Source organism: Natator depressus, chromosome 20 (assembly GCF_965152275.1).
Source record: "Natator depressus isolate rNatDep1 chromosome 20, rNatDep2.hap1, whole genome shotgun sequence".
Lineage (NCBI taxonomy): Eukaryota > Metazoa > Chordata > Testudines > Cheloniidae > Natator > Natator depressus.
Genome location: NC_134253.1, coordinates 4,636,595 through 4,649,820, shown reverse-complemented (window position 1 = coordinate 4,649,820; position 13,226 = coordinate 4,636,595). Strand labels below are relative to the sequence as shown.

The 13,226-nt window shown below is 52.5% G+C and overlaps 1 protein-coding gene across 1 annotated transcript; it reads left to right on the top strand.

Moving 5' to 3' along the window:
* Window positions 1-790: 790 nt before the first annotated feature.
* On the top strand, window positions 791-5,409 carry LOC141974906 (aquaporin-5-like). Its single transcript, XM_074934950.1, has 5 exons — window positions 791-1,168; window positions 2,653-2,817; window positions 3,282-3,365; window positions 3,903-4,084; window positions 5,298-5,409. The coding sequence occupies exons 1-5, from the start codon at window positions 806-808 to the stop codon at window positions 5,407-5,409; spliced, it is 906 nt and encodes a 301-aa protein (XP_074791051.1). The 5' UTR covers window positions 791-805.
* Window positions 5,410-13,226: the final 7,817 nt, after the last annotated feature.

The window sequence follows — 13,226 nt, the reverse complement described above, 5'->3', positions numbered from 1 at the left end:
CTTTGCTAGTGCTTTTTATGTAGCCTGTTGTAAAACTAGGCAAAGATCTAGATGAGCTGCGTTATGCCCTGGAAGACCTCTGTGTACCCCCCAGCGCTACGTGTATCCTGAAGGAGAACCACTGCAGCCATGCAGGAGACTGGTCTGCAAAACCTCAGCATTTGTTCTATATAATTGAAGGCCCAGTTCTAATCCCTGAGCTCCTCCTGTGCATTGCTGGTCTGCGCAATATAAATCCTCTAGCAAATCCCCACCTCCCCCCGCAACATCCTGCATCAGCTAAGCACCGGCCAGCTTCTAATCTCAGACATGCTGGTGTAAATCAGCAGTGAGAGTCACTCTGGATGGACCCTGAGAGGAGAAAATGACCAGGAGAGCTTCCCCCATCCAGGCAGTGAAACTGGCCAGAAATAAGGACTTTGCCACCTTAAACCTAAGGAGGCAAAAAACCAAATACATGCTCCAGTTCAAAAATAAAAGCCAGACCCAAAGAGGCAACCTGCTAGTTATGCTAACGACCACAAAGACATCGGATAGGGGGCCATTGTCTGGAGAGGAGGAAAGAAACACTGCCAATCAGCTGAGTCCTTCACTCTCTGAGAGGCGCTGAAGTTCTTTTCAGCTGTAAACTTTTCCAGCTGCCCAGGCGGGCTGGCCAATTCCTTGGCTCCACCCACCACTTTGGCAATGCAGCTACCTGCTGCTCCTGTATATATATGGCCCTGTGCCTGGCTGTTGTTTGCAGAGCCCAGACAGAAGAAGCCTGACACTCCTGTCTCTCCAATTACCCCCTCCTGATCCCACCATGCATAAGGAAATTTGCACCATGGCTTTTCTCCGGGCCATAGTGGCTGAGTTCCTAGCCACCATGATCTTCGTCTTCTTCGGCCTCGGCTCAGCCCTGAAGTGGCCTTCAGCCCTGCCGAGCATCGTGCAGATCTCCCTGGCTTTCGGCCTGGCCATCGGAACCATGGTCCAGATGTTCAGTCATGTCAGCGGTGCGCACATCAACCCAGCGGTGACCATCGCTTTCTTGGTGGGGAACCACATCTCCTTCCTTCGGACGGTGTTCTACATGGTGGCCCAGCTGGTGGGGGCCATTGCTGGGGCAGGCATCCTTTACCTGGTGACCCCAAGCAACACCCGTGGAAACCTGGCCATCAATGCGGTAAGTCTCTTCCTGCCCATGGATGATTAATTGTGCCCAGGGCCTCAGCAACCCTACGCATGGGTTCCTGGCCTCGTGTGAGGAATCGGACCCACCACGAGGGTTGATGAAGGCCCGTTCACCCTGGCGCTGGAGAGAGATGGGAGCACCATTCCGGCAGTCTTAGCATAACTGACATGGTGCTGACAGCACAGATTTATTGTGCTGTGCAATTAATGAGGTGGGTTTTTTCCCTACATGCTTCTCTTATCCTGAGGGCACGAGTAAGTCACAAGCACCTTTCAGGTGGGCTTGACTCCAGCCTCTCTTCCTGGAGCCAGGGAGATCAGAGCAGGGAAAGGAGCTAAGCCAGGACTGGAGGGGAACCCACTTAAACCAGTGTGGGGGTGTGGGTGGGGGGAGAGTTAGGAGCCCTTTAGACCAGTATGCCCAGTCAGAGGAAGGAGGTTGGAAGACCCCTTAAACCAGTGTGGAGGGGATGATAGGCCCCCACTTGGACCAGTATGAGGAACATGGTTGGAAGATCTCTTTTCCAGTATGACCAGTCTGAGGAAAGTAGCTGGGAGACCACTTAGACCAGCAGAGGAGAGATTGGAGGAGGAAGGGGGGGCTCTTCGTTTTTTGGGAGGAGAGGGTAAGATTAGAAGCCCGCTTAGACCAGCATGAGGGAAATTTTGGGAACCCATCTGGGGGCATTGGGAGATCTCTTAGATCAACAGTGGGGAGTGTGGATGATGGGAACCCCAGTTAGACCAGTAAGAGGTGGATTCCAGCCCCCTTTCAGACCAGTCTGAGGTGGACCAGTTGCTGTGCAAGTGTTGATTCTTGGAGCCTTCAGCCTCGAAGGAGGGTTTTCAGGGGCTCTGTGTTCCTCACTGGTTCTTCTGTGCCCCTCCAAACCCTAAACTCCTCCCACCCCCCGATAACTGTGCCTTGTGTCCCTTCATTTCCCAGTGCTTCCTCACCACTTCCCCCTAACTGGGCCTTGGCCTCATCCCAGCCCAATAGGGCTGGATCCTTCTGCCACGCAGCTGGCAAGAGATGAAAACAGGTGCACTGACACCAGGTGGTGATGGCCCATCCCACCCCAATGGCATCCCCGCTGGATCCCTGCTGTTCCCCCCTCGAGTCCCCATATAGGGGGATCCTGTCCCAGTCCTCACCTCTTCCTCCATGTATTGCTCATGCCCTCACTCACTGAAGAGTGGAGTGTCTCTGGCTGCTCCGGGGCAATTTGGGTGTTAGCAAAGGGAGAAATCTGAAAGTGATAAGTGATTTGTAAATGCCTAGAGGGAGAAATGCACTTCCAGAAAGATAGAAGGGGGTAGATAGATCAGATAGACCCAGTGGCATCTCCTTGCTAGGAATTTAAATGGGGTTGGGGGGGGGAATACTGTAATCCCCTGTGTTTTTTAGGGGGTCGCAAAACCCTTCAGTCTGGCTCAGCTCAGCAGCCATTCACAATCCTTCTTGTTCACGTGCAGCTCAACAACAATACATCCCCAGGCCAGGGGCTGGTGGTCGAGATCATCCTCACCTTCCAGCTGGTGATGTGCATCTTTGCCTCCACGGATAAACGCCGGACTGACGCCATAGGCTCCCCAGCATTGTCCATCGGCCTGTCTGTCACCCTGGGTCACCTGGTTGGGGTGAGTGTCTGGGTCACCGGGCAGGAGAGCTGGCCCTGGGAGAGCCGGCCCAGCTACTCTCATCCCAACCTCTCCCAGTCAGGGGCGCTGTAAGTAGCAGGGTGGAAGGGCAGGCTATTGGGGGATTCTCCCAGCTACTCCAGCCCTTGGCTCTCCCAGCAGGGGGTGCTACAGGGAGCAGGGCAGGGGGAAATGAGAGCTGCTCCAATCCCAGCAAGAATCCAGGGAATGGTGAAGGAACAGCACTGTAAGGAATGGGTCAGGAATGCTGGCTATGGGGAAGCGGCCAGTTATTCCAGTCCCAGCCTCTCCCAGCAGGGGATGCTGTAGGGAGCAGGGCAGGAGCATTGACTGTGGGGGGAAGCCCCCAGTTCCTCCAGCCGCACCTGGAGCAATGCCCCGGTCACAAAAGGACTAGACCGAAGGGAAACATGATCGGTCTTAATTCCCATGTCCCTTTACAGATCTACTTCACCGGCTGCTCCATGAACCCAGCCCGATCCTTTGCACCTGCCGTTGTAGTGAAAAGATTCAGCACCTCTCATTGGGTAAGAATCCCCCTCCAGTAACAGTGGCTCGCAGCATGGGGTCTGCAGCACACTGGTTGCTGGTTGACAGGGGCTGGGCCACTGGTCGTTGGCAGCTCAAGAGCGAGTGAGGTCAGGGCTGAGAATGTGGGGGGAGGGTGTTTGAGTATAAGGAATTTGAGGCGGAGGGGAATCTGCTAGGAGACGACAATTGAAGGGGGCCATTAAGGAAGCACTTAGAGGCCAACGGCTCCGCTGCGCTAGGTGCTGTATGAACATGGAAGGAAAAAGCCCCTGGGCTTTCCCATGGCTCGCTGTGGGGAAGCAGTGTGGCCTAGCGGATAGAGAAGTGGGCTGGGACTCAGTACATGGGGATTCTGTTCCTGACTCGAACACTGGCCTGCTGTGTGATTTGGGGCAAGTCACGTCACTGTGCCTCAGCTTCCCCATCTGTAAACTGGGGATAATGATACCAATCTTCGTACAGTGCTTTGAGATCTACAGCTGGAAAGCGCTACTGAAGGATTAGAGATTAGCATTCTACCCTTGGCTTCCCAGGTCTTCTGGTTCGGACCCATCATCGGTGCAGTCCTGGCTTCCCTGCTGTACAACTACTTCCTGTTCCCCTATTCGCTGCACATGTCCGAGAGGGTAGCCATCGTGAAAGGCACCTACGAGCCAGAAGAGGAGTGGGAAGAGCAGAAGGAGCAAAGGACAAAGTCGATGGAGCTGACCCCCCCGTAAGAGCGATAGCTGGAAGGGAAAAACCAAAGAACAAGCCAAGACTCTCAATCTGTGGCCTCACACCCCAAAGACCAATAGTCTCTATATGCAAAAGAAGGGTGCATGTGATATCTGTGCATATACCCTGCGATTGTGTGGGTGACTGATACAAATATTTCTGGCCAAAGAATAGAGACCCACACCCAGCAGAAGGGGTCCCACCAACATCAGCCCTAGGCCAGACTGGCATTGACCCACTGCGCCTCAGAAGGGCTTGTCAATGGCTGGGGTGTGCCAGGATTTTTAGCATTATGCAATTGTGCCTGACTACTTGACTTTCTCTTTGGGACGAGCCCCAGATCCGAACATTTCCCCCGATCCAAATACCCCCAGACTCTCTCTTTTATTTTTGGAGCGGGGGGGCATTGGTGGAGGTGATAACCTGGTTTGAATTTCACAGCCCACCTCAAATGGGTGTGGGTGATTTCCACTGATTTTTCTTTTAATGCTCCCTGGGTGCCCCAACAGGGTGCCATGCAGTATTGTAGCTGTGTTGGTCCCAGGATATTAGAGAGACAAGGTGGGCGAGGTGATGGCTTTTTTGGACCAACTTCTGTGGGTGAGAGAGACCAGCTTCTGAGCTACATGGAGCTCTACCTGAGCAAACCCAGATGTGACAACCAGTTCTGTGCAGCTCCAAAGCTTGTCTCTCTCAGCCATTACCTCACCCGCCTCATCTTTCACTTACAGGGTCAACATAACAGGGTCCCCTCGTGATCCTGGATGATGGAAACCTGGACCGTCCTCTGCAGGGTCAAGGAGACATTCAGTAGCTCTTTGTGGGGTGGGGTGGGAATCTCTTAGAGACAGCCTGGCCTGAAGGGATTGGATCTCCCATTTTGGTAGCCCCATAATTGGCTTTGGGGGGTAATTAAAAAGCCCATGAGAAACAAGCACAAGGCCTTTTAGATTATTCAGCTTCTGCCTTAGAGTATGACTAGGCCTCACCTCCGTGCATTAGGTATCCCACCCCCACCAAGCAGCTGAAGGCTGTGGGGGGGAAGCCCAGAGACCGACTTTTGTGTAGGGCTATACCCCACGGCACAGCAGAGATGGGAAGTGGGGGAGGGACAGAGAAAGGGGAACAGAAGGAAGGAGACACAGCAAAGGGGGGAAAGGGCCGGGCAGATGGGTGAGATTAATGGGCCCAAGTCTTTCTGTCATCCCTAGGGCCCGGCGTCTTCTTGGCGGGGCTGGAAATTCGATTGTTCCCCAGCCACGAAGCACAAGGTCACAACTGCCCAATTGGGAGGTAGCCCGAGGAGCCGGGAAAGGCCTGTAACCTCCAATCCTAGCTTGCTCCATAATCCTGATGGCATATCCCCGTAAGCCCCAACCGCACCCCCAGCTTCTGCTTGTTTTCTTCCCCTTCCTTCCCTTCCCAAGCTTCTCCTGAGAACCACATAATACTGACTAAGCTCTAAGGAGTTAACCTGGGGAAATAGCCTTTCTCTGAATTTCTCTCCACCCTCTGCTTAGGCCCTTGGAGAGGGCAAGACAGTAAACGTAAAGGAGCAAGACTAGGTGGTTTGTTGTAGAGGATGCTGCTGCTTCTTCAGACGCGCTCATCTCCTCGCTAGCCTGCTGCGTCTTTACCTCCCTTCAGCCGTAGGCCTGGACCTTTCACAAAAGAGCACGATACAGGCCGGAGACCGCATTTCTCCTACGTCCAGAGCACCCATTAAACCCCATAGAAGCACTGGGGGCCCGGAGCGGGGGAGGAGAAAGGGATGGGATGTGGCGTAAGGGCCAGCATGGCTGGTATCGACAGACAGTTGCGGCAAATATATTTTTCCTTGGTGCATCCTACGTCCCAAACCTGTATTCCCCGGGGGAAGCTGCTCTTTCCTGCATTCGCTGGTGTTGGCGATTCCTTTTTGTTCGGTGCATGAAGGATATGATTTTGGACATTGTACTTGAATCTCTGTAACGTATTGTATTATTTATTGTCAATAAAAGACACCAAGGGTTAATCCTGAAAGCACAGCTGATCATTTTTGTTCCAGGATGTGTCGCACTAACCCTGGGCAACACCCCTGCTAGGCTCCATTAAGCCCATTTTGCAGATGGGGAAATTGAGGCACAGCCATGGGTTAATTTCCAGGGGAACTGTGGGCACTGAGCCCCTCTGCAAATTAGGTCCAAGGTGTGTCCTGGGTGGGCACTCAAAAAATAGAGGCCTAGGTACTCATCAGCTGCATGGCAGAGCTGGGACTGGAATTCAAGATCACTGTCCCACACTCTGCCCGCAGGGCAATGCTCCCTCTAAATGTGCTAAGAGGAATCTGATGTTGTGCTAGGCCTGCTTGCCACAGGACAAGATTTCAGAGCTGGCGTTGAGGCCAGGGTGCAACAATCGCCAGAGGATTATTTATATGTATGTTTTGGAGGGCATTTATTAAGTGAGCTAAGAGGGAGAGCACAAGTAGGGTTACCAATGCTCCAGGATCGTCCCAGAGTTGCCAGGGAATTAAAGAGAAATCTTTAATTAAAGAGGACATCGTGTGATGAAACCTCCAGGAAGAGGTCCAACCAAAACTAGCAACCCTAAGCACAAACATACATTGGACAAGCCTCCCTCAAGAGCTCTCCCAGTTTGTCCTGAGCAGCCAGACCCTCTGCTGTTCCAGCCCTGGCCTCAGGACACACACAACTCGGCCAAACACACACCTTAATCCCAACCCAAAAATCCTACCCTCTTGCCATGCCAGTCCTGAGCTCATACACCCGCAGTTTAGCCAAATACACACCTTAATCCGGACCTTCCGCAGTTTGCTTGCTTTTCCAGTTCTGCCACTCGCATTGGCCAGTGCACCTCATTCCTCACCTGGAATACCCCCCTGCTATCCCACTCCTGGGCTTTCACCATACAGCCCGGCCAATGCCCCTCCACCCACAGACCCTCTGCTATTCCAGCCTCCACACACACTCACAGAGCTGTGCCACTGCCCCTCAATCGTGACCCACAGCCCTTCTGGCAGGAGTTCTCAAACAGGGGGTCAGGACCCCTCAGGGGATCCGTGAGGTTATTATGTGGGGGGTTGCGAGCTGTCAGCCTCCACCCCAAACCCCGCTTTGCCTCCAGCATTTATAATGGTGTTAAATATTTTAAAAAGTGTTTTTAATTTATAAGGGAGGGTTGCACTCAGAGGCTTGCTATGCAAAAGGGGTCACCAGTACAAAAGTTTGAGAATCACTGCCTTCTGCTATTTATTCCAGACCTGTGTTGACCAATATATGATGGGCTAATTATAAATATATCACATCAATATGTATTAGTCACACCATGTATATTAATATACATTAAGCACACAATATTAATACAACATTATATTGTATATATATTTCTAGCAGTTGCATGGCCTATGTTTTCTATAATCCTATGCAGTTTAGTTCTAGCTATGTCGGTCCTGGGGTATTAGAGAGAAAGTGGGTGAGATAATCTCTTTTATTGGACCAACTTCTGTTGGTGAGAGAAACAAGCCTTCAAGCCACACGGGGCTGAGCTCTTCTTCTATAATCCTGTTCACTTATACTCTCTATCCCATAACACTTTGAAAAACTGAAGGCAATATTGGCATGAGAAAATAAGAAACGTATCAAAGGCAAAAGACTTGAGTGTTCTGCTCCAATGCAAGATGGGGAGGTACTTTCACAAATTAGTACCTGGAGTGCTGGTCTCCAAAACAAAGGTAATCAAAGGTATAGAACAACAAGGTTAGGAACCGGTCCAAACTGATGGGCTGGATTTTATGTGATGCGCAAAGAGTTTTGTAACTTGTAAAACCATCCACTCAGTACTCCAAGCTGAAATGTGTAACTCGGGGAGCACGCCTTCCATGTGTGGTGAATTTAACAACGCTGCACAAGATGGCTTCCCAGAAACTGGTGTCCTTTTGCTTTCTTCCTGGACTGCACTATCATTGACTTTCAGCAATAAACTTTATTGGTACAGATTATTTGGTCTCTGGAGACTGTATATTTCATAATGAACCAAAGTGTGGTCACGCAGTTGACTAAGCAATTTACCCATGCACACACAGATCTGCCACAGTATCTCATTGCTGATTTTCAGCAACTCTTGCTGTTCCAGTCCTAGGCTCCCTGACACACAACTGAGCTGATCTACCTCCATCCTGGTCAGAAGCAAACCCCTCCTGCTATTCAGGCTCCACAGCATACCCCATTCTGATACCAGATACCTGTACATTTCCAGGGCCTCACTGGGCTGAACATGACAGGGCCACGGATATGATGCTCGATCAGGGTTAGACTGAGGGTGGGCAGATTTCCTGATGGAGGCGCAAAAATGTGGACAATGCTAATGTTCTGCTCATCACAAGAGCTTCTCCTCATGGCTCTAGTGAATTAAGCTGACCAGAAGGGGCTAGACCCCCTCGTGTGGTCTTTCACAGCAGTGCAAATCATGACCATTCCGATCTAGCAGCGCTTTATACCCACTGGTGAAAGTGACTACGTCAAGGTGCAGGGCACTGTGACCCACAGGCCTGGCGATTCTGGGATGTTTGACAAGCGCTCGCCATGAGCGGAAGCATGGTCCAGCGTTAGGAGAGCTGGATTCATTTCAAAAGCAGGTGCCTGTTCTTTTACAGGAGGGGAAACTGAGGCCCGGTGACTGGACCAAGGTCAAGGCAGTAGCAGAGGTGAGATTCATAGACTATAAAGCCAGGAGGGGCCATTGTGATCATCCCCTCTGCTCCCTGTATAACGCAGGCCACAGGACTTTCCTGAATTAATTCCTGTTTGATCAGAGAAGTGGTTCCCAAACTTTTTCCCCCCTGCTAAGGACCGCTTTGGCATCTAACTAAATGTTGCAGACCCCGTTCATTTCTGGTACTACCAGAATACCCCCACCTGTGCAGGAATGCCCCCCATCTCCACGCCAGCATTGTGCGGAGGCGGCCATTTTGAGAACAAAATGGCATCCTCCATGTGGCAAAACAGCCGGAACACCCTTTCGGTGCATACTGGCCCTGGCTCAAGGCCATGACCTCCCATGTAGCCCACGGCCGACCCCCCTCGGTTCCCCACTTCGGGAACCACTGAAGTGGAGCACTCACTGAGGAGAGCCTAGGCTGGCAGCGTCAATGAACTAGTGAGCTCCTCTGGTTCCTAACCAAGACCTAGCCATGTGGGGTGTGCTCATAAACCGCATGTAGGGGTCAACTATGCCACCAACTGGTGCCAGCTTGCAGTGTGGACAAGGACTAATGCAGTCTCCTAACCTGAAGGCCTCATCTACCATATAGATAGAACCATGGTAAATGTAACAAGGCGATGGGTCTACCTGCAGCCTGGCAGCTCCCATGCTGGCATTTGGGGGGTGCCCAGGGAGAACACTGTAGCTCCCCAACACAGTTAAAACCATTGTGCCTGGAGACAGGACCAAGCTACAGTTCGACTGTACTCCTTGCTTTGCTACAGCACTATTAATGCACAGGGGTGGAGCGCAGCTGTGAACGTAGCCTCCGTGACTGGGACTCAAAACACGGAGGTTCTAGTCCCAGCTCTGCTACTATCCTGCTGCGTGACTTTGTGTAGGTCATGTCCCTGATCTATGCCTCAGTTTCCCCATCTGTAAAATGTGGATAACGATGCTGATCTCCTAGAGTAAAGTGCTTTGAGAGCGCTTTTGGTGCAAAATTCAACATAAGAACCAGCTGTTGCTATTAATATAACCAGGTTGCCCAACAGTATACTAATTATAGGGTTGACTAAACTCAGAGTAGTGACCCAAAAGTGCAAGATCACCCATCACTACCCTGAGGCATCTACTGTCACCCCTCAGCACAGAAGTTGATACAGCTAAATTCTGTCTACCGGGCTGCATCATCTTCCTTCAGTTAAGCCACTGGGGTGATATTAAAATGTGGGGGCTGCTGTTTATGAGGATGGCTACACACACCCTAGAATTCAGCCACTGGGAGGGACAGACTGAAACCCACACGGTCTTGCTGCGTGACTGTGGGCAGGTGGCACCCCCTCTCTGTGACTCACTTTCCCCATCTCTGTAACGATACTCTCCCTTTCGGCAAAGCACGTTCAGCTCAATGGATGAAGAATATGACTGCGCTTAGTCGCATTTTATGGTACCCAACCAAGATCAAGGCGTCATTGTGCTGAGCACTCTACCGACATGTTGAGAGACAGTCCCTGCCTCTCAGAGCGGACAATATAACTAGATAAAACTGGCAAGGGATGGGAAGAAAAAGCGACTTGCCCAGGTCACCCTGCAGGTCAGAGACAGATCTGGGAGCACCATCGAGATCTCCTGAGTCCCAGTCGGGTGCCTCAGCCATTAGCCCCACCCTGCCTCTCTGTACAAACACGAAGCGGGATTATTATGAGACTCACCAAACCTCATTACACTTGTGACGTCCGGGCTTGTCTACATGGGGACAAAGTGAATTAAGCTAAACCCAACTGACGCCATTCGAATACTGGACATCGGCATCCACACCAGAGTTTAACGAATCTGCTTTAAAGACATATCTTTGGTTAATTCAGATGACATTCGCAAAAAGAAAAGGAGGACTTATGGCACCTTAGAGACTAACCAATTTATTTGAGCATAAGCTTTAGTGAGCTACAGCTTATGCTCAAATAAATTGGTTAGTCTCTAAGGTGCCACAAGTCCTCCTTTTCTTTTTGCGAATACAGACTAACACAGCTGTTACTCTGAAACCTGTCAGATGACATTGGATCTTTGTCTCTGCTGCTTCGGATTCAAAGTAGCTACACAGGGCCACTCAGAAAAATTACTGCAGCCCTTCAGGTCTGTCGGCTGAACGCAGCCCCGCTCCCTTCTGGGCAACAGGGCTTGGCATGTCCTTTATTCACATACCATTGTGCAAATGGCTCAGGCAATTAGCAATTAGGCAGAAGAGCCAGATCCAGAGCCAAGTCTAGCAACTGAGAGAGTGACTGCAGGGGAGGGAGGGTCCTGGAATTCAGTCAGCCAGCCTGGGGGGCACTGGAGAAAGCCTGCATCCCCCACCATTTTATCAGCAAGCCTTCCAGAATGGCTGCTTAAAGTCCCCCTGACTTGGGGGAGTTGTCTGCACTTCCAAAGCTGCAATAGGGCACCCTCCAGGCCGCACAGTGGCAATGGACACAGCCCTGTCTGGTTTTTGTAGACCATGCTAATGCAATCCCCAGTGCAGTGGGCTGCAGGTTGAGAACCACAGCGCACCCCTCCAACCCCCACACAGACCCCTATGCCCAGCGCCTCCCACACAGAGACCCTTCCACAGATTGGGGCCAGGAGTGGAGCCCCCGGTGGGGGGTCATGCAGCAGGGACCCTAGACCCCCACTCTGCAGGGCCAGGTAGCAGCCCTGACCCCACAGGGCCAGCCGGCCCGGACCCCTGCCACACAGGGCCGGCCAGCCTGGACCCCACCACGCAGGGTGGCCAGGAAGCCAGGAACCCAGATCCCATGCGGCTCAGCGGCCTTTAGCATACAGCTGGTGTCTACAATGAGGGGGCAGAAACTGCATGTAAAGCGGGCTAAATACTTCAGCTCCACCATCTCCCCCCAGCCCCCAAAAAGTCATCCTTTCTAGGCCTTAACCCTGTGCCTTCCCATTAACACACATAATAAAGGGGGTCTGGGGATGGGGAGGGGGGGGCGATCCATCAATCCCATGATCTCGTCACACACGTACGGATGAGAGGGGTGCCACATCCTCTTCATCTCTGCTTCTCCCTCCAGCCTCCCCCTCACGCCATTTGGAAGCAGGGGTCTAACCATTCTTTTGGAGCTTTCTTTGCGCCCTTCTTGGTTCCTTGTAACCTTGCCGCCCCGGCGGGCAGTTTTCGATTCTGGTAAGCGACAGGCGGATAACAAACCCAAGGCAGCTGTCCGGAGGTCAGGGCCTGGAGCAGTTACAGCACCTTCCTCGTCTGAAATCTCTTTACATAAGCGGGATCAACACCTGGAACGATACTTAATACCGTGCATTTCTATAGAGCTTTTCGGCAGAGGAGGCCACATGGAATAGGCCGGCCTTGAGGGGAAAGGTTTCAGAGTAAAATAAAATACATTTGTTAGTCTCTAAGGTGCCACAAGTACTCCTCGTTCTTTTTGCTTGAGGGGAAAAGGCACTGCTCTAACCACTAGACCCCCTTCCCCTTCCTGGAGTCAGGAATCCTGACTCCCAGACCCCTGCTTTAGCCAGTAGAATCCACTCCCCTCCCAGAGCCAGGCACGAAACGCAGGATTCCCGAGTCACCAGCTCCGCCTCTCTCACCACTAATCCCGCTCAGAACCAGGAACAGAACCCAGGAGTCCTGACCCCAGTCCTATGATTTACTATGCTGTGGAAACACCAACTGCGATTCCAACTCCACCTTCTAGAGTGGAGGTGGGCAAACTACGGCCCGCGGACCACATCCGGCCCGCGGGACCATCCTGCTGGCCCTTGAGCTCCCGGCCAGGGAGGCTCGCCCCCAGCCCCTCCCTTGCTGTCCCCCCTCCTCTGCAGCCTCAGCTCGCCACGCTGCCAGCGCTCCGGGCGGTGGGGCTGTGAGCTCCTGCCAGGCAGCATGGCTGGCTCCGGCCGGGCGGCAGGGCTGCCAGTCCTGGTGCTCTGAGCAGCCTGGTAAGGGGGCAGGGGGTCCTGGGGGGCAGTTAGGGGACAGGGAGCGGTTGGATGGGGTGGAGGTTCTGAGGGAGGGCGGGTCAGGGGACAGGGAACAAGGGGGTTGGATAGGCTTGGGAGTCCCGGGGGGCCTGTCAGGGGGCGGGGGTGTGGATAGGGGGCTGGGCAGTCAGGATACAGGGAGCAGGGGGGTTGGATAGGGAGTGAGGTCCCGGGGTGGGGGGGCAGTTTGCGGCACAGCCTTCCCAAGCCAAGAACTTGGGAGGCTCAGTGGAAATGAGTAAGGAAATCAGCACCCTTGGGGACGACGGGTCTTATCGCCCCCAAGTCATGGATGACGCAGGACTCACTCTCTCCTGTTTAGGATTAGCAGCCATGTTAGTCTGTATCCGCAAAAAGAAAAGGAGGACTTGTGGCACCTTAGAGACTAACAAATTTATTTGAGCATAAGCTTTCATGAGCTACAGCTCACTTCA